The sequence below is a fragment of the Phalaenopsis equestris genome, unplaced genomic scaffold, assembly GCF_001263595.1.
Source record: "Phalaenopsis equestris unplaced genomic scaffold, ASM126359v1 Scaffold000002, whole genome shotgun sequence".
Lineage (NCBI taxonomy): Eukaryota > Viridiplantae > Streptophyta > Magnoliopsida > Asparagales > Orchidaceae > Phalaenopsis > Phalaenopsis equestris.
The window spans coordinates 44,556,019-44,581,616 of record NW_018164444.1 but is presented as its reverse complement, the minus strand read 5'-3'; the positions used below and the strand labels follow the sequence as shown (position 1 = coordinate 44,581,616).

At 33.7% G+C, this 25,598-nt stretch overlaps 2 protein-coding genes across 2 annotated transcripts; both read left to right on the top strand.

Moving 5' to 3' along the window:
- Positions 1 to 863: 863 nt before the first annotated feature.
- On the top strand, positions 864 to 2,165 carry LOC110021762 (probable small nuclear ribonucleoprotein F; the record flags this gene model as incomplete). Its single annotated transcript, XM_020720385.1, is given in 4 exon segments — positions 864 to 951; positions 1,266 to 1,303; positions 1,404 to 1,468; positions 1,905 to 2,165. Coding segments are annotated over 4 exon segments (255 nt in total), but the record flags the coding sequence as incomplete, so codon positions are not given.
- Positions 2,166 to 4,673: 2,508 nt separating this feature from the next.
- LOC110021752 (NADPH--cytochrome P450 reductase-like) lies at positions 4,674 to 24,119 on the top strand. Its single transcript, XM_020720372.1, has 18 exons — positions 4,674 to 5,139; positions 5,213 to 5,272; positions 5,367 to 5,443; positions 5,527 to 5,584; positions 5,667 to 5,750; positions 5,843 to 5,879; positions 6,631 to 6,700; positions 6,858 to 7,046; positions 7,161 to 7,253; positions 7,443 to 7,671; positions 7,763 to 7,846; positions 7,924 to 8,075; positions 8,157 to 8,253; positions 22,082 to 22,231; positions 22,503 to 22,580; positions 22,677 to 22,799; positions 22,894 to 23,007; positions 23,676 to 24,119. The coding sequence occupies exons 1-18, from the start codon at positions 4,807 to 4,809 to the stop codon at positions 23,754 to 23,756; spliced, it is 2,109 nt and encodes a 702-aa protein (XP_020576031.1). The 5' UTR covers positions 4,674 to 4,806; the 3' UTR covers positions 23,757 to 24,119.
- Positions 24,120 to 25,598: the final 1,479 nt, after the last annotated feature.

Below are 25,598 nucleotides of genomic sequence, written 5' to 3'. Positions count from 1 at the left end.
CTAATTCCATATATTTTATACACTTGTGAATTAGTCCTTCTATTTTACAACTTCAGAATTTTGTTGTCTGCTTTAGATGTTAATTTTTCCATTATGTATTGAAAAAAAGATTAACTTTTTTTATAATCTTTGGAAAATCGGTGCCTATTTTTGAGAAAAGTGAGCAGCTCCTGCCCTCTCACATTGAGTAATTTTATGCTTTAGCATATTAGTATCATCTTTTACATAAATATAGTTTAAACAAATGCTACAACTTAATTTTAACTTTGTACTTTGTTCTATAAAAAAATTAAAAAATAAAAATAAAAATAAAAAACTTTGTACTATGTCTATAAGCTTAATGTACAACGGATTTTTACATATACCTCCTGTATCTAATTTTTATTTAAAATTTCTTCTCTGCAATCTTCTCCTTGGTAGATCTTTGAAAGTCTGATGTTTCTCAATTGCCTGGCATGCTTAATTTAATGACGTGTTTTGAACGTCCAGTCCCAAAGAGCCCCAATCGTATTCAATACAACCAACATGCATTATGGTGAAATCATCATAATTTTCATTTGGGAAATTTACATATGTAGCACACAATTCTTATGTATTTACTTCTCTCACATCTAAACTTTCACATATATATATATATATATATATATGGCACTTTGGTGCTTTAAATTTATGCATGAAAAATATCCTAGATTAAAGTTGTGCTATAAAACTGTATCATACTCATTTATTGTCTGCATAATTTATTTTATTTCTTAGTTGATGTATTCCTTATCATATTTTGCGGATTCTAATGTTTTATTTTTATTGCCCATTTAGCCAATGAATGCTTTTTAAGAAGGTTGTTTTTTAATGTTGGTCTGCAGACCGTGCCGGTTAACCCGAAGCCATTCCTGAACAATCTGACTGGGAAACCTGTGATTGTGAAACTGAAGTGGGGAATGGAATACAAAGGTACTCTTTTGTACCAATTGATGCATATGTTCACTCTTTGAAAGATTTACATGGATACAGCTCTAACTAACATCAAAATTTTAATTCTTACATATATGTCACCTTACCTATGCATGAATATGTCACCATCTAAAGTTAAAATGGTGGTATTTTGATGTGATATGAAAGACATAGGTGGTTTAAATGTAAAAAGTAAATTGTAGGTGTTAGAAATGTAAATAAATAAGAATTATGTGCTATGTTTGTAAATGTCTTTTCATTTCTCCTCTCTCTCTCTAACTGCCCACTAATGGCTTGGTATTCCTCTTTCCCAGGTTTTCTTGTTTCAGTTGATTCCTACATGAACTTGCAGGTATTTATTTAACTTTGACTTCATAAAACTGATGCCCCGTCTACTTCTCTTCTAACTCTTATAAACAATTTCTGAAACTGTAACTTCATGACTCTTCCAGCTTGCTAACACTGAAGAATATATTGATGGTGAATTCTCAGGAAATCTCGGTGAGATACTTATAAGGTAAGCTTCCTAAGCATAACCATGGACATTCCTACCATATTAATTTCATCAGGCGTTCTCCAAAATCTAAAATTATCAAGTTACATATCAAACTCCTAAACTTTAATGCTTACATTTATATCACTCAAATCTTTCTTATCGCATAGGAAAATATCAACTATTATAAACTTTTAAGAAGGGAAATACACCTTTTCAGGGGTAGGTGAACTGATATAAATGTAAAAAATTGACATTTATGTGTTAGATATGTAAATGTATAGGAATTTTCTTAATGTAGGATGTACTTGTACTGTTTCCAGAATAAGATGGGTAAAATTGAAATTTTTAGATATGTAAATGCATAGGAATTTTCTAAACGTAGGATGTACTTGTACTGTTTCCAGAATAAGATGGTGTTCATTAGATTTGCATTATTCTGATCTATACTTGTTTCCAGGTGTAACAATGTACTTTATCTCCGAGGCGTGCCGGAAGACGAAGAAATTGAAGACGCTGATTAAGATTGAGCTGAGTGTTTTTGAATATAGGAAGAAGATTATTCTGCTGCTATAACATCTTATTTTGATAGATTTGAGCTAGAACCCTAATTTTATCACTTTACTCTCTATTTTTTTCAGCACATGTTTTGGATGAAATGATAAAACTTTGGGGGTAATTTTTATATGAATTTGATGAAGATTTTGGGTTTTTTTGCAAATTTTTGTTTGCTAATGTGTCAGGTCTATTTTGCTGGTTTTTCTTTATCAATTTACGCTGAAAAGAAGGTGCTGGAAGTATATTTGTTTTGTTGAGAACCCAAATCTGTCGAGGCTTTAATCATGGGAGCAATCCTAAGTTTGTTGGTTTATATGGACGCGGTTTTGAAACGTGTTGATTTCTTATTTCCATGCCGTGCTGACACGTGTCAATATTAGGGTTTTGTGTGTTTGATTTTTCTGGAAAAGTGCATGTAGCGTCGGTTCTCCCCGACATTTCAATTTTGAAAATGTCCTCAAACTACTTAAATTATGGTGCCAAAATTAGATGAATATTCACTTTTTCATTAACTTTTAAATCTAACTATACGAACATTTTCTTCTTTAAAATCCATTTTACATTTAATTAAATAATATTAAGAATATAATATATATATATATAAATGCATCTTGATAAATATCTTAAATTAGGGTTTAAATAGTTCTAATAGAAGATTATTAGGGTTTGATTTTAAAATAATTGGGAATTATTTTGCGTTAGATTTTAAAATTTTCGAACTTTTAATGTTTTCATTGTAGCTCGCTCGGAAAATAAAAGATTTTTTTATTTTTATAAAATACTATGATTTTAGTTTTAGTTTAGTCATAGAAATCAGCTGCATTGAATTGGCAGCTGCTGCTTGCTATATATCAAATCCCATAATTTAAGTTGTATGTTACATGTGAAATTAATAATAATGATATTAAAATGATTTATGAAGGTTGGTTAAAGTGGGGTCCAGAAGTGCAAAAGTAGTTGAAAATTAATTGACGCAAATCAAGCAGATCACAGCCGTTGATCAGCATAGTGGGCGCTTATAGGGTGCTTACTTTTGTAAAAATTAAAATTTAGGTGTAAAAACTCAAATAAAGATATATAATGTGTGCCAGAAGATTCACAATTGGAAATAAGGATTATTTATAGTCTTAACATTGCATGAAAAACTAGCACACTCATGTAGTTAAAGAGAAGTAAGCATGAGGAAACAACTTAATTTTTTTATGTGGAAAACTCTTGAAAGTGAAAAAAATCACGGGGCCTAACCCAGCTGAAATAATTCACTATGAATGGTGAGTACACAAGCTCACTTTTCTCATGAATTAAGAAAGATGAAATTACAAAGTTGTTTATTTGTAATGTGGTTGTAGTTTTTTGCAACACCTGACTGCAAGAGCCATAGTCAATTGTTGGGGAGGCAGTGGTTTGCGTGAGTGTTGTTTGGCTATAGCTCCGGCTTGTCGTAGAGGTCTTAATTGATAACCATGACAGTAGTTGACTAAGTGGGTCGTAGATGGTTTCTTTAGAAGTCTCAGTTGGCCATAGAGACCGTAGTAGGGAGTAGCGAGACCTGTAGACGACGTAGGTCGTATAAGTTATAGTGAGACGTTTGTGGGTCGCACGGGCTGGAGTCAGGAATTACAAGAATTGTAGATCGCGTAGGTCGTAGTTGGTCATGTAAATCGTAGTGATGGGTAGTATTGATGTTCATGGGTCATAAGGGCTGGAGTCAGGAGCGACATGAGTGCATGTGAGGTGCGTCATTACCCCATCTTCGAGATACGATGTTACACCCTCTTTAGGCTGCATTGCTACACCATTTTTGGCGTGCGTCGTTGCATCGTCTTTGGGATCAGCCGGTGTTGGGGAGATGTGTCGGTTTGCATGATGCTTCGTCAAAAGCGATCGATGGTGATTGGTGGCAGCTAGTGAGTGGTGGTCGACAATTGCAGGAGTTGAATGCAACTTCAACTAATTCTCTAAGCTTATCTTCTTCTGACTTCAAGCTCTCCCCTCTTTTTAGAGAGTGTTAGAGCTCAATTTATAGAGTTTCGGTTGCAACTAATGAAGAAATATAAATCAATTTGATCGGATGACTTCTGCGATTATGAAAATATTTGATGTACATTTCAGTGCATTAACGATGCCAGAATTAGTGATATTGGGTTTGTTGGATTCACCTTGCTGAGAGGCTCGATTCGATCACAAGCTCACCAAATTCGGCATCTAGTTTGAGTTTCCAATTATGCTCAGAAAACTAACAAAAGTGATGTAAAGGCTTGATCTCAGCTTTATTTGAATTGATTTGGACCAATTTTGGTATCATTTGGTACGTCTCGTTGAGCCGGTCAGTTTGATAGTAAGTTTACGGAAATCATAACTTTGAATTATTCTTAATCAAAACTTTGAATATTTTTTATTTAAAAGATTGTTATGAAATTCATACGATATTCATGTCAAAATAATGAGAATTTATAAACAACGTATAAGTAATTTATTTCAAGTCGATTTGCTAGCACTGCAGCTGCGGGGAAGCCACAGTCGCCGCGACGCGTTTTTAAGCGGCTCCATGGCGTCGCGCCGGCGCCACATTAGTGGCTACATTAGTTGCCACGTAAGGGGCCACACGGCCGGCATTAGTTGGGCCCCTAGGCCCATAGTTTTTAACATCTAAACCCAAGCTTCTAAAAGATTCACCAACTCATCCCTCCTTCTCCCCTCTCACCAAACTCTTTCCTTCTCGCTTCTTCTTCCAGGTTGAGTGGGGAGGAGATAGAAGGGGAGGGATCGACGGCTAACCGGCGATCTAGGCCAGGCTAGGAGAGATGCAATCGGAGACGATGGAGACCTCAGCATTGGATCTTTTCTCTGCCATCCTCAACGGTAGGCGAGGCCAGGAGGGGGCAGCAGTGCAGGACTCTATTGCTGGGAATCGAGAGCTTCTAGTGCTACTGGCGACTTCAGTTGCGATGCTTTTTGGCTGTGTAGCCTTGCTTCTATGGCGCCGATCGGCTGGCCAGAAGTCACCCGCCGCCAAGGCCGAGCCAAAGCGGCCCGCGATTTTAAGTGAGGTCACGGAGCCGGAGATAGACGACGGGAAGAAGAAGGTCACTGTGTTCTTCGGAACGCAAACAGGTACAGCGGAGGGGTTCGCGAAGGTACGGACTTCGATATCGGTGATGTAATTGTGTTGACTATTTGTCAGCTAAAGTAGAGAGGTTGCTTTTACAGTCTTTGGCGGAGGAAGCGAAGGCCCGCTACGATAAGGCTAAGTTTAAAGTTGTTGATCTGGTAAGAAGGTTTTTCCTTTTTTTTATTTGGTTTGTTGCTTGATTTATTTGCCAGCTATTTGGTGTTGATTCTGTTTGTTCTCAATCCTTGTCAGGACGATTACGCCGCTGATGATGATGAGTATGAAGAGAAGATGAAGAAAGAAACTCTAGTTTTGTTCTTCATGGCAACGTGAGCTGACTGTTTGAGCTTTTCATTTTCTTTTTTAGATTCTTAAAGTGGTTTCTCCAGCTAAATTTTGGCTGTAACTGTAGTTATGGGGACGGAGAACCGACTGATAACGCTGCAAGGTTCTATAAATGGTTTACTGAGGTGGAGCTTGTATTCAATTTATCTTTTTGTTATTGTTGTGCTCTGATAGTGGGTGATTATCTGATGACTGCTCTGTTTTTAGGGGAAAGAGAGGGGTATTTGGCTAGAGAATCTCACATACGCCATTTTCGGGCTGGGTAATAGGCAGTATGAACATTTCAATAAGGTTATGCTAGATTACAAGCTTTTTTTCGTTTTCTCCTATTTTAAAGTAAAAATTGGCACAACATGTTTAGTCTATGTTGGCTTGATTCACAGGTTGCGAATGTTGTGGATGAAATCCTAGCTGAGCAAGGTATTTCACTATCATTTTTTTCTTAAATTTTGTTTTATTAGAGTTTCAAACAGATGATAGGGGATGCATTATATAAAGTTTCAGTTTCTTTGAGCTTACAATCCTGTCCTCTTAAACCATTCATCTTTAAAATAGTTGCTATCTTTTGTAACGAGTATCTATTAGAGATATTACTTAAAAAACAAACAACTTTGTTTTCTACCAGTTTTATTTGATGAGTTCTATGATTAAACATGTATGTTAAGCTACGATTTAGGATTTAAATGCCGTATGATTTCATTTTTCGTTTCAAATTGTTACATATTTTTTGTAGATCCTATTGCTTAGATAGTTGGTATGAGGCATTCAATTAAAAGTTGCATTAACAACTTGTTGGCGAGAAGTTAATTCTTTGTCTATGGGGTGTTATGTTTGCTCTTGCTCATTGTTATCTCTAAAGTTCTAGGCATTGTAGCTCCTTTCTATGTTGCTTGTTCAGATCTGTCTTCTTAACATGTCAGCCTGTGATTCTTGATCATTGTATTTCAATTATTAAAGTTTATTTGTTTTCGGGGTTGATTTCTCCCTAATATTAGGAAATTTTGATAAAAATTAAACATTTTGGAATCCTTCGTCACTTTGTAATCTTATTGCCTTCGCCGTTATTCAATTCTATTGTTAAGTCTCGAGCTTATGATAATGTTACTATTCTCAATTTCATTTCCTTGTTCTTTGTAGTGATTCTCCTTTATTTTTTTTTTTGCTAATGAAGGTGGTAAGCGCCTTGTTCCAGTTGGCCTTGGAGATGATGATCAATGCATAGAAGACGACTTCACCGCTTGGTATTTGGCTAATTTGCAGCAGAGGGCTTCAACCTTCTTAATTTTGTTTATGGATAAGTTTGAATTTAATATCCTTTGAAGCAAGATTTCAGAACCGCAATGGTTTTAACTGTATTTGAAATTCTTATCTTTCTTATTACCATTCATATCTTTTCAGGAAAGAGCAGCTCTGGCCAGAGTTGGATCAGTTGCTCCGTGATGAAGATGACATTTCAGGTGGAACTTATACTGTTGTTGTGCCTGAATACCGTGTCATCTTCATCGATCGTGCAGAGCAATCACATACAGAAAAGGGTTGGAATCTGGCAAATGGTAGCGCTATTTATGACATTAACCATCCGTGCAGGTATTGCTGAATCGATATTCTGATGAAAACTACTTAGCAGGACTGCAGGGGAACTGCTTCGGTTTTCCATTGATGTTGAAACAACAATGATGCATTTTGATTCTTTTAATGTAGAGCAAATGTGGCTGTAAGAAGAGAACTTCATACTCCGGTTTCTGATCGTTCTTGCATTCATCTGGAGTTTGACATAGCTGGCACTGGCCTTGCGTATGTTGTACACTTCTTTTGCTCGACAGGATTTAATTTTTTTTTAACATTATTTTTGCCTTAAATTCTTTTTTTTGATAGAAATGATGAATCTTTCGATTTTAAAACCATTAATGTCATGATTTTTGATTTTTTTCTGCCCTGGTTTCTTTTTGTGTCTCCTCATCTTTAGATTCTTTTGATAATCAGGTATGAGACAGGAGACCATGTTGGTGTCTTTGCTGAAAATTGTTTGGAGACTGTGGAGGAAGCAGAAAAGTTATTAGGTTATTCATCAGATACTTTCTTCTCCATTCACGCTGACAAAGAAGATGGAACACCACTCAACGGGGGTGCTCTCACCCCTCCATTCCCTTCTCCTTGCACATTGAGAACTGCATTGACTCGATATGCAGACCTTTTGAGCTCACCCAAAAAGGTATTTTTTTAATGGAAACCCATTTAACTTGGTAATTTGATAGTTTTGCAATTAATGATTTGTTCATTATACAATAATGATCTATGTGCAGGCTTCTTTATCTGCTTTAGCTGCTTATGCCTCTGATCCAAATGAAGCAGAACGTTTAAGATTACTGGCTTCTCCTTCTGGGAAGGTTGGTGTTTACTGCGCTCTTTCATATTTTATGTCATTAATGAGATTTAAAATTGCAACTAAATTCCTTCTTTCCAGGATGAATATTCTCACTGGGTAATTGCTAGTCAAAGGAGCCTTCTTGAAGTTATGGCCGAGTTTCCTTCAGCCAAGCCGCCTTTGGGTGTTTTCTTTGCAGCGATTGCTCCAAGGCTGCAGCATCGTTTTTATTCAATATCATCTTCTTCAAGGTTCGTATTACATCTCCCTGTTTAGGTCCTGTTGGATTACACTTTGTTTGATCAGCAAATTTGTCATTTTATATTCTGCAGGATGTTCCCAACAAGAATCCATGTGACGTCTGCGCTCGTATTTGGACCAACACCAGCAGGAAGGATTCATAAAGGAGTATGTTCAACTTGGATGAAGGTAATATTTTCAAGCTTGTTGTTCATCTCTACGATGCAAATGTTTTATTTTTTTTCAAAGCACATAAAATCATATTTTGTGATGAAACCAACGAATATAATGATAGGGAAGATAAAATGGGTAATAAAGAAGATGAAATATGTAGTAACAAGGATTAGATTAACCTTACTATATTTAAGCTTCCAACTTGAAGTTGTTATCAGATCCCGTTTGAACGTAAACGTAACCTTTTTATGTCTTGTGGGAATTTTATTTTAGACAATTTATTAGGGAAGATTTTGTTATTCTGATTTTTGGAGTGACACAAAATTTGAAAATGTATTAATGTCTATTATATTTAAAGATCCGGACATTTACATATATAGCACACAATTCTTATGCATTTAGGTACTCACACCTAAAATTTTATATTCACACACATATCGTTAATATCACATCAAAAATAGCACTATTAACACTTTTAAAAAGTGAATGCACATTTTCATGTATAGGTTTAAAGCACCTAAGTGCTATGTATGTAAATATAAAAGTTTCGGTGTGAGCATGTAAATATATAAGAATTATGTGCTACTTATGTAAATTTCCCTTAAATTTTTTATAGTGATCTTTATCATACAATTTAATGTCCAAATTGGCTGAGATTTAAATGCAATAGCATGATCCTAATGCCTTTAATAACAATACTTTTATGAGAGATTGCTACTTGATTGCAAGAGGAAGTATGTTGGATGAGTGTTGAAGAGGGTATTTTAACCCGTCCATATATTGTTTGAATTCATTTCATGTTACTGCCAAGACCAAAATATCTTTAAAAATATGGATTTATTACATAAAATTGGTTTGCTCGTAAATTTCAAGATTGTCGCCCATCATGTTTCCCTCTCTCCCCTCCTCTTTGTCTGATGATTAAATTTTTTTTTTTTAAGTGCTATCCAAAAGAAGTTGGAAATAGAATTTTGGTAAGAGTGCCTCTAGTTGTCTTCTAAGGATTCTTGTTTCTCATTCAAACATCTTAAGAATTTGACATCCTAATTAAGTACAACAACAACAGACCTTTGTCTCACTAAGTGGGGTCGGTTACATGAATCCTTTTTCTCCATTTTGTCCCATTGAGCGTCATATTTTCATTTGATTCTTATAAATTAAGATCATTTCTTATACAATATGCCCAAGTCTTTTTAGGTCTACCTCTATCTTTTTCAGCATAAGTCAAATTTAAAAAATCTAACTGAGTCATCATATGACAACATTTTATGTGACAAAACCAGCTAAGACGACTCTTTATTCTTGTCTATCACTGGAGCTACTCCAACCCTTTCGGCTTTCACAGACATATTTGTTTCCCATTTGTCTCTAAATGAGAAGTTGCTCATCCACCTGAGCATTCTCATCTCAACAACACTTAACTTGATTTTATGCTTCTCTTTTACAGACCAACATTTTGCACTATAAAACATTGTAGGTGACACCATCTTATAAAATTTTCCTTTTAAGTCTAAACGATACTTTTCTATCACAGGGTACACCCGATGCATTCCTCCACTTCAACCGTCCTTCTACTAATAAAATTTCCATCTATATCACCATCGCTTTCAATAATAGACCTGAGATATCTAAAATATTCACTCCTTTTAATGGCCAATTGTTAAAACTCCGCCGCTTGACCTATTAATACTAATATCATATTTCATGTATTCAATTTTAGAGCTACTCAAACGAAAGTGTTTAGATTCTAAATTTGATCTCCATAAATCAAGTTTTTCTTAAATTCTTCCTATTCTTATCCGCAAGAAGGATATCATTAGCGAAAGGCAAACACCAATGTTCATTCTTCTCTAAATGTCCAATAAAAACATCCATTACTAAAACAAAAAGATATGGGCTTAAAGTCGATCCCTAATATAATCCATCTGAAATAGGAAACTACTTGGTCAATCCCCGTTGTGTTGGAACACAAATAACAACTCTAGTATACATATCTTAAATGACTTGAATATAAGCAATATCAACCCATTTCTTTTCTAGAATTTCCAAATTATTTCTCTTGAAACCTTATTATAAGTTTTTTTCTAAATAAACAAAAATCATATGTAGATCCTCCCTACTCTTTGTACTTCTCCATCAAACTCTCAACCAATATATAGCTTTCATAAGAAACTTATCTTGCATGAATCTAAATTGATTTTGAGAAATTTTTGAATCACATTGTAGCGTGTGTTCAAAATATTCTCTCATAACTTTAATGTTTGACACATTAACTTATTTTTTTATAATTTAAACTCCCATGCATTCCCTTTATTCTTAAAAATAAGAATCAACATACTCTTTCTCCATGTATCAAATATCTTTTTAGTTTTTGAAATAATATTAAAAAACTTAATAAATCAAGAAATTTTCAAATCTACTAAACATTTTCGCACTTCTATTGGAATACTATCAGGTTGTACTATTTTTCCACACTTAATTTTTTTTAAAACATCCCAACTTCTATATACTAATGCGACAACGAAAATAAAATATTTTGTTATTATTAATGATATTAAAATTATTAGTAGATTGTATTTTCAATGTTTTCGTTGAAAAGTTTATCAAAACATCTCACCCACCTATATTGAATATTTGAATATCCACTTCTAAGAAAAATATTTTTTTGATTTTCATCACTAATACATTTAACTTAAACTAAATTTTTATTTTTCTTACCTCATTTTTTGACGAGTTTTTTCATATATTTTTAATTCTCTTTAGCATCTAATATATTATAAATATCATAAGAAATATAATTCTCAGCATCACAAATTATTCTTTTAGACTCCTTAGGAGCAATCTTATATTTTTTTTAATTCTCTAAGTTTTTACATTTAAACCAATTTTTATAACACGTTTTTTTATATTTTCCTGCATATTATTATTTCACTATCAATTATTTTTATTTATAAGTTTTTTCGTTTAATTTCTCAAGCACATCTTTTGTAACTTGATTAATAATAATTATTATTTATTTTCACATAATATTAACTTCTTTATGAATATATCAAATCTTAAGATCTTGAAGTTTATTCATAAAAATAATTTTATTTGTCTTTTGAGTATTACCATCTAATTCTATAATAATTTTTCATTTTATTTTTTTTATCTTCCAATATTTTATTTTAAAATCTGAAACTAATAATCGATATTGTGTACATAAATTGTCACTTGGATTAATCTTATAATCTTTACAATTTTGGCGATATATTTTTTTCAGAAAAAAAAATCAATATGTTTTATTAGATCCATTCTTATAAGAGATAAAATGGTCATCTTTTTTCTTAAATAAAGTAGCAATAACAAAATTATAAGCTAAATCAAAATCTACTATGACTCTACATTCTTCATTAGTTGCTCCAAAATCATAGCCTCCATGAATGTTTCTAAAATCTTCTTCATCTCTCTTAATATGTTTTAAATCTCGTTCAATATTTTTTTTTCTACAAGAGGTATCGTTTGTATTAATTCTTCGAGGTTATTTTAAAATTTTCTTTTATACATATATCTAAACTTATTCGAGGAGCGTAAACATTTATAATATTAAGAATATTAGTATTAACAATAATCTTTAAAGTTATAATTATATCTCTAATTATATTAATTTTTATAACATTATCTTTTAAACTGTTATCTTTAATTACAACTACATAATTTATGAGTAAGAATCCAACATGAATACAAAAGTTTTAAACCTAAAATATCAATCTCCTTAGTCTCTTCTTCAATACATTTAGTTTCTTGAATGAATAAAATATTTTTCTTCCTATGAATCATAATATCTTCTAATTTCATTAGTTTACCTGTGAGAGTATCTATATTTCAAGTTTCTATCCAAATATTAATATCATGGACTAACTTTTTTGCTCGTATTCGTTTATAATGTGGAAACTCCTATTTATTTAATAATGTACTTGGGTGCTGGTGCAGTTGATATTGCTCATTCTTCATTGCATTCAAGTAATACACTGTGTCGCTTCCAGGGAACACCCTAGCATTTACACAATGATTTAAAGGATTCATATCATAGTTTTTCAGTAAAATTTTTACGCTAACTGTCGATTATCTAATGCAACCCACCTATTTTCGCATCTGCCACTTTAGATATGGCAGTGGTAGTGTTTGCCATTCTAATTAGGTAGCATTTAAAATTATTCTAATTCTACTTTTAAGATTCAAAATATGTCGTCGAGGTGGTTAATAATGTACAACTACATTTTCATAAGATAAGATTAGCTTGGGGCAAGGATAACTTATGAAGTTTTGTATGGCATTTATATCATTTGTGTCAGTATGCTATTCTAAGTTTACATTTTTATAATAAATTCTTGCACATTTTATTTATTTTTATCAAAGCAAATAGGGTTAGCTCAGAGACATGATACAGTGTTTCTCTCATTTGCGTCGTCGTCACTATGTCATGTTTCATAATTTTAAAGTTAATTCTGTTGTTCCACATCAAAATTACGTACATCGAAATTTTCTTTATAAACTCATTTATGTAGAGTAACAATGAAAATTGGGTATTAGCAGAGGAAGACCCGAGAAGATTAAATTTTGATTCATTATTTAACCTCTTTCAATTGTAATTAATGAATATCTTATTTATAGAAATAAGGTTTACAAGATAAGCTTACATCTTATTGAATTTAAGAGCTTGTCCTAACGAATTATTATCATTCAAATTTAAACTAAAGATTACCCAAAAGGATAACTAGATTTTAAATTGGGTGTTAATTCATATTAATAGGTTTATCTGAGTTTGACGAAAAAAATGACTCGATCTAAATATAATCAACTGTAACTGCATACTATCAATGTTAGATATAAATATCCTATAAGTTGATGATAGCTTTTCATAATCTACATGCTTCTAAATTTGATATTTAGCATCGCTTTACTCGTCATCAACACCATAAGAGGAAGGTGATAACTCATGAGTACTAAACTCACCCAAAATTTCAGATAAATGTGGATTAAAGTTTTGTTTGAAGCAGTTTTGTCTTTGCAAGTCGCCTTCCACGTGCTCAGTGATTTTCTGTCACCTAGTTTACATATAAAGCTCTTTGTTGTGGACTTTAGGTTAGGTTGGTTTGATACTCTCAACATGAGTAGGAGACTCAGGTGGAAGAGTAAGAAGAGTACTTTGGTTTGTTGTGTAGGTATCATCAAGTGCATCCAAATATCGATGGTTATTTGCACTCTCCCCTTGAATATCTAATTTAGGATTGTAGGATTGATCCTCAAAAGAATGTGACATCTATGGAATTGTAATATTTTTTGGTAATGGGAGAGTGACACTTATACCCTTTTTTATTGGAGGCATAATAAAAAAAAATATATACTTGATAAATTTCGGGTTAAGTTTGGTTTAGGTTGAGGAATGCATGTGAACAAAGGATATACATCCAAAGATTTTAAGTGATATAGTAGGAGAAAAACTGTGATGTGTGGAGAAGTAACCATCAAAACATGAAGTTGTGTTTTGAAGTTCGGTTGGACATTTGATTGATAAGATATATTTTAATAAGAATTGTTTTCCCCCAAAAAATATTTTGAAACTTGATGAGAAATCATAATTGAGCAGGATACCTCAAGTATATGCATATTTTTTTTTACTATCACATTTTGTTGTTGGGTATCAAGACATGAACTCACATGGATGATTTTATTTTTTGAAAGATAGGACCCTATGATGGAGTTGAAATATTCCTTTAAATTATTAGTTTTAAGAATCAGATATTTACATTGAAATTTAGTTTGAATTATGTCATGAAATATTTTAAAGATTTGGGGTTTTTCAGATTTTTTTTAGAAATACTCAAGTAGTTCTAGTACGATTGTCAATAAATAAAATAAATCATCTAGTCCCATTTAGGGTTTTCATTTTTGAAGGTCACTAAATATTGTCGTGGATGATAGAAAACAGATGTGAGGGTTTATACGAAGTCATGAATAACTATTTCTAGTGTATTTGAAAGTCGACAAGTCTCACATTAATAAAATTTAAGTTTTTTATTGATAATAAATCTGGATTCAACTTAACAACATAATTGAAATTCGGATGACCTAGACGACAATATCATAACACGAGCTATTTTTCGATGGACAGAGACTCAACAAACTAAAAAATTGAGGGACATATGAAGGTGGGTTAGTTGTGTGTTTAGAGAGAGATTTTTCTTAAGCAGGCCCAAGTCTTGATGCATTTTATTATCACCTTTGATTCTATCACTTGAAATTCATAAGAGTTTGTAATGAATTTAGTTATATATTTTATATCACAAGTAAGCTTGCTGATTGAAATCAAATTGTAGTCTAATTGTGGAACATATAAGACAGAGAAAAGAGTAATATCTTGAGAGAGCTTCACATCTCTTTTTCCAGTAATTTTTTAGTGTGATATGTCTGCAAGTCTTACTGATCTAGATGCAGAAGCCTCTTGATAGTTTACTAGAGCATTGATGTCCTGGTCACATGGTCAAAGGCTTTTGAATCTATGATCTAACTTTTGAATCTCCCATTACTGGCAAGATGTGAGAATGATATATTACTATGTGTAACGAGAGTGGTGTGCTGCTCTTAATTACTTCCAAGGAGTTTCTTCAGTACTTCAAGTTGTTCCTTGGTGAATGGTTATGTTGATCCTTCAGATTTGGTGGTAGCATTTGTCATTCTCTTTGATTTTTCCATCCTTGCCCAGGTTTCTGGTCAGTAGACTTTCTATGTAGTTTTCAACATTGTCTTTGATATGCCCAATTGTCTTGCAATAATCACACGTAAAACGGTTCTTCTTGACCTTTGAGTCATGGGAAGAGATGGGTGCACAGAGCTGAACCTTTAGTGCTTGGTGAACAGCCATTTTCTGTCAACATAAGCTTCTTTCCGCTCTATTCTCTCCTAACTTCAGCAAAGGCTTCAAGGGGAGAGGGGAGATGGAAGAGGCTTTGTTCCTGTGATCCTCTGACGTCATCCAATTATTGAGTTAGTCTTACTGGGAGTTTGATGATCTTTTTCCTCTCGTGATGGATTTAAATGACACGACATCTTATGGACATTTCCACACATTTTTCAAACATATTCAATTGTAGCCAATACTTGTTAGAGTGTTAAAGTATTCGGTGACACTTAACTTTTCTTGACAGAGGCCATGAAACTTGGTTTTAATCTCAAACAACTCTACGGTGCTCTCAGTGTTGGCTTATGTTTCTCTTGCAATCTTTCAAATTTCTTTAGTAGTTTTGCAGAGCAAAAAATTCTCACTTTAGGTGTCATTAAGTTGACTAGCCAAGACAACCATATGGTCTCAATTCTTCTATGTACGGTGGTTGGGTTAGTGATCTTAGGAACTGTGCCCTTTCCAGTGAGATGTTCCTCTTTCACTTTATCACAAATGTACATAAGCATGGATTGTGACAATTGAAGAAAGTTATGGCCGTTGAGTTTATGATTTTAGATAAAGTTTGATAATTCAGAACTCTTCCTATCCTCTGATTTGGATTTAACCTTGGAGTTGAATTTAAATTCTTAATCCTGTACCTGGTCATCATCCCTCAGAGTATTTAGGGTTGAAGTTGTCTGCAGCTGCTTGTTGCTGCTTTTGCCCTTACCATTGCTGCTATAGCGGTGGCGGTGGATGCTGCTGGTGAAGAAGAATTCTGCCGAAGAGTATTCTGTTACGGTTCTAGGAAGGAGTAAACTTGCTACGGCTGCTGTTGCTATGTAAGGGGAGTCTTAGTATTACCGGCTGTGGAGTATTCTGCTACGGCTGTGGGGTATTCTGCTACGGAACCCTTGCAGCATCCTCTATCAAAAAGCCTACAACAAGGAGTAATCCGACGGCTTGCAGGGATCTGGCAAACTGTAGGGAAGATTTTTTGGTTGCAGGAAGGAGTTCCGGTCAGAGGAGGCCCTGCAATAGAGAATTTCGGCTTTAGGGAGGAGTTCCGGAGATGGAGAAAAATAAGACTGGGGTCAGAGGAGGACCTGCAATAGAGAATTTTGGCTTTAGGGAGGAGTTCCGGAGATGGAGAAAAATAAGACTGGAAGATTCCTGTTGCAGGAAGAAGCTGGGAAGGAGGCCAGCAGTGAGAAAAGGGTCCCATAGGGAAGAGTTCTGGTTATAGGAAGGGGATTTGGTCAAGCAGGAGGAGGTCAGATAGGATAAGATCTATTGCTTTGATACCATGTTGATTTTACTTGGGTAGAAAAATTCCTGGACTCATTATTCACAAACAGGGTACATACATATAGGAAAATCAATCCCTCTTTTTTTACAAACTTATTAAACACATCTCACCTAAATTAGAAAAATAAATAATTATGAATTGAAAAACATAAAATAGAACTAATCAAATGTTTTGTGAGATATCCTAATCAAATCCTCCAAGATTTGGAGGTGGTGGAGGCTGACCCATATGAGCGAGGTGAAATTGAAAAAAACCAGTTCTTCTCAGGTTTCCACAAATAGGTCTATTTGAGCTTGACGGAAAAAAAATGACTCGATCCATATATAATCAACTAGAACTAAACCTGTTTATTAAATGGTTGAACCTCAATCATTACTCAACATCACTAAGCCCAACCTTACATTACATTATTAATACTAAAGTTGTGTTCAATTGTGCATCCCAACTAGAGATCAACAGGATTACTCAATTTGGACCTGAACTTTTGGAAATTACAACTTAGTATGAATTTTACGAGAAAGAATTAAATGTGCCGAGTTGTTATTGACTTAATGAGAGTACCACCTAACACGAAACATACATGATAGTTTTTTTTTTTCTTTTTTTGAGTGACTTGTGATTACTTAAATCTGAACTTAAACCTTAGACGGGCTAACATGAACTATAAATTTCCATTTTTGGTTTGGGTTTTGGGTGTTTGCTTCAATATTTACACCTATAGTTTCAATTAAAGTAACACCAAGAATTCTAGTGTAAATGAAATGCCTGGAATATATTTAAATTTATTGAGTGTGCTTCATTAATTTCTCTATCCATGAATGGTTTGTATAGAAAGTTTATTCTTTAAAGTCTAGTGGCTATGATGTCAGAACTAGTTCATGTATGCACCCTTTTGGGCATCTTTTAAGATCATGGATTTATATATGAACGAAGCCATAGGTAGTAGTAGTAGAGCAAACTAAGTGCAAACAACTGGAATAGTTCTTGAAGTGGAGTAAAAGATATGATGTCAGAACTAGTTCATGTATGCACTCTTTTGGGCATCTTTTAAGCTGATGGATTTATATATGAACGAAGCCATAGGTAGTAGTAGTTGAGCAAGATAAGTGCAAACAACCAGAATAGTTCTTGAAGTGGAGTAAAAGATATGATATCCTGGCATTCAATCTCTGATCGAAGTGGTAGCATGAACTCAATATAAAGTACTACTCAACATTCTTATGATGTAGAGTAGCAAGAGGGATGAGTTTGATGTTAGGAGAGTGCTTCACGAGGGAGAGAGAAAAAGAAGAATGATAGAAGATATAATCTTAATTCATCATTCAACAGCATTTGCATACAAACCATATACAATATTATTACCTCTTATCATGTTATATTACCTATTTACCACCCTTTACCCATTTATATATAGGACTGGGTCACTGAGGGAGAGAGAAAAAGAAGATTTGTACCTGACTTGTAACTCTCTTTCTAATATCAATAATAATTATATTATTTTGCTTCTTGTTCCCACTCCTTTCACATTAGTCTTTTATTCTAATAAACCATGAATACTCAATTTAAAGAAATAAAGTTTACAACTTAACATCACATTGAAATGTTAATCTAAAGTTATACAAATTGTTGGACTACATGCTTAGGACTGCTCATTGAATCTAGGTTTATTTGAATTCAGTTTGTTCCTTAATCTTAGGAATTGCTATTTTTTTCTTGAATTTTGTTTCTTGTTTCTTTCTTGGCTAATTTTTAGGTATTTTCTTGGAAGTTTGTTATTAACTCCAAGTTTAAAATATTGTAAGGCTACACAAAATGTGTGGTTCTGATTTCTCTTCAATCTACAACAAGAAATTTTAGTTTTTCTCCTCTTTCTCATTTCAAGAAACATACAAATTGGTATCAGAGCTCTTTTCTTAAGGGATCTGTGCGTGAGTTTGAGTGGCAATGGAGATCGAAGCCAGTTTTTCCTTAGTAGTTCCACCAGTGTTTGACGGAGACAACTACCAGATCTGGGCAGTCCGCATGGAGACGTACCTAGAAGCTTTGGATCTCTGGGAAGCAGTGGAAGAAGACTATAACATTCCTCTTCTCCCTGAAAATCTCACCTTAACACAAATTAAAGCACAAAAGGAGAAGAAGGCAAAGAAGTCCAAGGCAAAAGCTTGCCTGTTTGCTGCAGTTCCCTCTACGATCTTCACTCGTATCATGTCCTTGAAAACGACAAAATGGATTTGAGATTATCTCAAATCCAAGTATGAAGGAGATGAAAGAATTCGAGGAATGTAGGTGCTAAACTTGGTTCGTGACTTTGAATTACAAAAGATGAAGGAGACAAAAACCATAAAGGAGTACTCTGACAGACTGCTCAACATAGCAAATCGTGTCAAATTATTGGGTTCTTCTTTGGAAGATTCAAAAATTGTTCGAAAAATCCTTGTAACAGTACCTGAAAGATTTGAGGCTATCATCACCACCTTAGAAAACACGAAGAATCTGTCAAAGATTGTTTTGACATAACTCTTAAGTGCTTTACAAACACAAGAACAGAGGCGTGTAATGAGGCAAGAAGGAGCCGTCGAAGGAGCTCTACTAGTCAAGCATCAAGATGATGAAAAGAATAGGTGGCCCAAGAACAAAAAGTTTCAAGCTACAAGTGGACAAAATAAAGATTACCCTCCATGTCGACATTGTGGCAAGAAATGTCATCCTCCTTTCAAATGCTGGAAAAGACCATATGCAAAGTGCAGCAAGTGCAATCAAATGGGACATGAAGCTGTCATTTGCAAGAATAAAGATCAGCAACAAGGAGATGAATCACAAGTGGCAGATCAAGAAGAAGATGACTATCTTTTTCGTTGCAACTTGTTTCACGAGTTCTGAAACTAGTGAAAATTGGCTCATTGATTGTGGTTGCACTAATCATATGACCCATGATAAGGAGTTGTTCAATGAATTGAAGAGCACCGAGTCCAAGAAGGTCAGAATTGGGAATGATGAATATATTACAGTCAAAGGAAAGGGTTCCGTAGTCATTGCAAGCTGTTCAGGAACTAAGTTGATCACCGATGTTCTCTATGTACCAGATATTGACCAAAACTTGCTCAGTGTTGGTCAATTAATAGAAATGGGATTCAAATTGATGTTTATGGAGAAGGCTTGTGTGATAGCGAATGCTACAGACGAAAAAATGTTTGAAGTTAAGATGACAGGGAAGAGTTTTTCACTCAATCCAATGCAGAAGCAGGAGGCTTTTGGCTCTTTTCCCAATGAAAGTTCTGTAAAACATGCCCACTCACTAGAAGTTTCATTGATTAATGAGGGTAATGAAGGCCATTTAGATGATTTTACGATAATGAAGGAAACACTTCAAGTTAAAGATGAAGAACTTCAACAATTGGCCAAAGAGTTACGTGCAAGAGATTCAACCATATGTGAGTGACCAGACAAGTTAACCAAGACAGCTCAGGCTGCTGAAGTAGCTGCATCTGCAGCTCTTGCTATGGATGAAGAGAGGAGGCTTGCTTACACAGAAATTGAACGACTGACCAATGATTCAAATAAAAAACTTCAAGAAACCATTCTTAAATTAAAAGTATCAGAAGAAAAGGTTGCAACATCTAGCAGAGATAGAGAGATCCTGTTCAAGAAGAGAGACTCTGCTCTTCAAGAGGCACATTTTTGGCATTCTAAGCTCACAAAAGCTAGAGAACATGGTGTTTTATTAGAAGCGGTTGTAGTTTGAATTGAAGGACCAGGGTTTCATAGGCAGATGTGGAAGCTCGATTAAAAGATGTCACTGAAAAACATTGTTCGCTGCAAAAGTAAAAGAGGTTCTGTTAACATTTGTGACTGCTTTGCAATATTTAGATCAAAGGCAACAAAGTTTCACAAAACTAGTATTGGAAGAGAAACCCGAGTCAAGCTCAGGCTTCATCAAAACGGTGTCAATGACGAAACATGCGGACTCGGAAGACGATGTCGATAAAGCTTGCTTAAGTGATTCAAAACTCATTCGGGTTTCTGGTGACAACATGCAATTGACTATCAATGGTTTCGATATTCGTACCATTGTCATTTCTCATAATCCTGTGTTTCATGGGAACACTAAACGTTTCAACATCAAGTTATTTTTTTCTAAGGGAAGTGCAGAAAGAAGAATTTGTGACTCTGGTTCACTGCAAATCTGAAGATCAGTTGGCGGATTTGCTTACAAAGTTACTTTCAATCAGCAAGTTTGAATTTCTAAGGCAGAAACTTGGTGTTCGCAGATCCTAAAGCAAGGAGTGTTGGAATACATGCTTAGGACTGCTTATTGAGTCTAGGTTTATTTGAATTTAGTTTGTTCCTTAATTTTAGTAGTGAGTTGTTATTTTTTCTTGAATTTTGTTTCTTGTTACTTTCTTGACTGATTTTTAGGTCTTTTCTTGGAAGTTTGTTATTATTAAAATATTATAAGGCTACATAAAGGGTGTGGTTCTGATTTCCCTTCAATCTACAGTAAGAAATTTTAGTTTTTCTTCTCTTTCTCATTTCAAGAAACCAACACAAATTGTAAATATGATACAATTTCAATTTAAGCAGTGCTATTAAACTATAGTTTAAATGAAATGCTTGAATTGAAACCTATGGCTGTAAAAAACTACTCAATTATTCCATCTCACCTAAACCTCTTAAAAAATCTGATTTTGAGTTTTAACTTCTTATATCAGTTTGGTTTGGGTTGGCCTGAATATCCTAAAATTAACCTGGAATTGACCCAATTGTTATTAGGGTTTTGGTAGATCAATTTGGGTTTGGTTCATTCGGTTAAATAGATCATGTTTTGATTAATTTCATCATGTTAATTAACAAATTGTATATTTCATATGATAAATGTGTTTAAATGGGTTAGTTTTTTCTTAGGTATGTTCGGGTCAAGATATTTTGACTCATATGATAAATTGTCAGATTCAGATTAAATATGTTTTGGTTGGGTCAATATTGGGTTAGATCTGAGCCCGACCCATTAGGCCCTTAACTCCCAAAAAACTTTAAACTTAGATTTTTTATTTTCTATTATTATTATTATTATTTTTTGTTGCTCTACTTATCGGTTTATATTGACAATAATTAACAATACTTAATTTTGTGCTTGAGTGTATCACCTCATATAGGGGTGTACATGACTTGAGTCGAGCTCGAGCCACCCTCGACTTGAGCTTGAGCTTGAACTTTGATTAATTAGTCGAGTAGAGGCAACAAAACATTTTTTTTTAATCTTCTTTAGGTACAATCATCAAATTTAGTAAAGCATAAATGCTCAGTAACTGGTACTTTTGAGTTTGAAATGTTTCCGAATCCCTGATTTATGAATGTTTAAATCTGTCTTTCATGATAGAGGCGAGTTTGTGAAACAATTTTACATCCCTCTTGCTAGTCGTAAAGTATTTCTCGTCCCATGTAATTTGGCTTTAATTTTTACTTCTTTCACAGCTTTCTTGTCAGATAAAGGCATTGGATTCTTACGCTTTCCTTGTTACTTTTATAATTATCTAGGACTCGTCACTATATTATTTAATAATTTGAGTAACATTCAAATTGAATCTTTGATTTGGAAATTTTCCTCCTTTCAGAATGCATTTCCTTTGGATGAAAGTAAAGATTGTAGCTGGGCTCCAATTTTTGTGAGGCAATCAAATTTTAAATTGCCAGCAGATAACTCTGTGCCAATTATCATGATTGGACCTGGAACCGGGTTGGCGCCATTCAGAGGATTCTTACAGGTTTGCTGTGAACTTTAGTTTCAAGGAAGATTGACATATCTAACACCTAAACTTAACATTTTTACATATATACCACCTTAGCTATGCATGAAAAGGTGTATTTTACCTTTTAAAAGCTGAAATGGTGGTATTTTTATGTGATATGAAAGGTTTGGGTGGTATTTTAGATATGTAAATACGTAAGAATTGTGTGGTATGTATGTAAATCTCCTTATTGATATTATACTCATCTGTGAGAATAATTTCATTAATTTTCTGCTGCCATTTTTAGGAGAGGTTGGCGTTAAAAGAATCCGGTGCTGTACTTGGGCCTGCTAAACTATTCTTTGGATGCAGGAATCGTAAAATGGTGTTAAACCAATCCTTTAAAGTTCTCATTTTTTTTTCTGCTGTTTTACTTGTGGTAATCAGAAAGTAATTTTAAATTGTTTTGGCAAATTTGCAGGATTTCATCTATGAAGATGAGCTGAAAAAATTTGTTGAAGCTGGAGTGCTTTCTGAGCTGCTTCTAGCATTCTCTCGAGAAGGACCAACAAAAGAATATGTGCAGCATAAAATGGTTGAAAAGGTCTCATAAAACTCAACTCTCTCTCTCTCTCTCTTTCTATATATATATCTATCTCTTGTTCTTTTCTCTGATTACTTTATTTGATTTTTTACAGGCATCAGAAATTTGGGGTATTATCTCTGAAGGGGGTTACATATATGTATGTGGTGATGCCAAAGGCATGGCTAAAGATGTCCACCGCACTCTACATAACATAGTCCAGGAACAGGTAAAGACCGTCCCAAATCTTTTTTGGCATCTGCTTGTGGAAACCTCTCCCCTTGATGAGGGTTATTTTCATAATTTGAAAAGTCTTAGGCTCCTTAAAAGTAATCTTTTTAAAATTATTTGTAAATATACTTTTGTTATTTGAACACTGAAGTGTGGGCTCTGAAGCCATTGCTCTTTTGTCTATGAAAACAGCTCACTGATAAGTTCATGTTTTACCGAAACCACTGTCAATAAGAGGTTCATGGTAACGAGTCACTTCTTATTTGTAGCTAAAATAAGATGCAAATTTTTTTTATGAGCTTGCACACTTAGGACCTAACTATTGATTAAATTGAATAACAGGGTTTTTATTCTTAGGGGCATTTACATGCACCCCACCCAATTCATATGCATTTACATATCTAACAATTAAACTTTTTTTCTTTTTAACATTTAAACCACCTAAATCTTTCATATCACATAAAAAATACCACAATTTTAACTTTCAAAAAGTTTAAATACATATGATGATGTATACGCAAGGTGATATATATATATTGAAATTTTTGTGTTATATATGTAAATACATTTACATAAAAATTTAGTGGTGTATGTAAATATTCTTTTTAACAATCTGATTTTGTAGCCGTCGGGTTAAGTTTTCACCTTGGTGTTGTTCTATTGCAGGGCTCTCTAGATAGCTCCAAAACCGAAAGCCTGGTTAAGAACCTGCAAATGCAAGGAAGGTATCTGCGAGACGTCTGGTGATCATTCTCTCGAGTTTAAAGTACGGCACGCGCAGAGTGTGAGGTACCCAAGTTCATAAACTTCTCAAGTTCATCGAAGATTTTTTATAAAATAATTCTGGAATCCTGAAAGGAAGGTTCTTTAGTGAGTGAGCCTTGTGTAGTTGATAAATTATGGCTTTAAATTTAGATTATGTAAAGATTATTTTTACTCTTAACAAGGATTATCCTCCCTGTATTATATACACCTTTTAGTCTGTTCATATGTCTGTTATTTGTCTTTGGATGTATTTGTTTGTGACAACCAAAAAAGAAAAAAAGACAAAAACAAGGAATTATATTTTGATCCATGCCTGGCAATGTTCTAGCGGTCCAATGTCCTTAATCAAAGTTTTTACATGTGAGGATATATATTCAGTGTGTGGGACTAAATTTTGGGCTTTCATTATTATTTTTTTCTTGAATTTAGAATTCTATAATGATTTTGAAGAAAATAGAGGTTCATGTGAGGTTATCTTGATCAAGATTTTGATTGTGTTCGAGTTTAAGCCCTTAGATATACTTTAAGATTAGTGTTATGTATAGATATCATTATATTTTTCTTTTAAATCAATTTGGAATGTATGATAGTTTGAATGAGATTGAATCTTTTGCAGTTGAGAGAAGAATATTAAATTTGGTTGAGAGTGTAATGTGTAAATAAAGTCACTCTATGAAGAGTTTAATTATGATTTTAACTGGAAAATAAATTTAATTTATTATGATTTAAGAAAAATGTGATGTTATTTTTTAATAGAATAATTAATTAGTTTTTTATTTTATTTTAGGATTGCTCCCTAATATTTGAATTTAATTTGGCCCTAATGTTGTATTTTTTAAAAAAATATTAAATTAAATTATTGTTGAACATGAGTTCAAAAAAAAAAAATGAATAAATGAATTTGAATTGAGCTGAAACGAATATGATTTGCATGAATCATTTTATGAATAGTCTGCAGAAGTTTGGCTCGCTTGCTCCTGTAGTCAACACAGCTCCTAAACCAATCCAGTTGTACGAGCTAGCGTCCTAATATTTCTTTCATGTACCAAGTTCTTAATCATTTCTTTTTGATGTGCAATAAACTTAATGATTACGGCTATATCACATGCACCCATCATCCCTTGGGGACTGAATGATATTTAAGTTATTAGGATTTAGTAAATCTCGGATTTGCTTAATAATCTTGAATGATTTAAATGCGAAACACTAATTGGTAATAGATTTACTAAATCTTGTAAATCCAACATAACTGTTTGGCAAGTAAGCAGAACAAACTGTTCATCTAAATCCTGTAAATCCACCGATTTGTGGGATTTAGTAAATTCGGGATTTACGACCAAAATTTGTGAAATATGGATTTATCAAATCGGCGGCTTTATTTTGTCGTCTAGCCAGGTTTAGCCTACATCCAGGCTCCTCGTGCTCTCCTTCCAGAAAGCCTTACTTTAAGATGATGAAGAATATATGGCTTGAGTGCTAACCCTGACCCCCTATCTATATGTTAGTCTTGAGATAGGGGTGAGCATTCGGTTGATATGAATGTATTTGTTTTCAAATTCATCAAATCTATTGTAATTTAGGTATTAGTGAGAGTTGGGGTATGAATAAATATCAATAATTACATATATATGATATTAATTTAACTTCATGAAACTTTCATTTAATTTCAAATTTTTATTTTTTCATTTCGTTCGGTTAAATAAAATACATAATTGAGTCAATAACCAAACACCAAATATTGAGGGTTTAAAATCCGAAAACCAAAATGTAATTTTAAGATAAAATCGAATCAAACAATATTATTGGGGAGTACCGTTTTTTTAT

What these genes read in the sequence shown, in the direction of transcription:
- LOC110021752 (XM_020720372.1), top strand. Translation starts at nt 4,807, where the DNA reads ATGCAATCGGAGACGATGGAGACCTCAGCATTGGATCTTTTCTCTGCC. An exon ending in ATAGCTGGCACTGGCCTTGC is followed by an intron (nt 7,254 to 7,442) that starts GTATGTTGTACA and finishes TTTGATAATCAG; the next exon opens with GTATGAGACAGGAGACCATG. An exon ending in TATGTTCAACTTGGATGAAG is followed by an intron (nt 8,254 to 22,081) that starts GTAATATTTTCA and finishes TCCTCCTTTCAG; the next exon opens with AATGCATTTCCTTTGGATGA.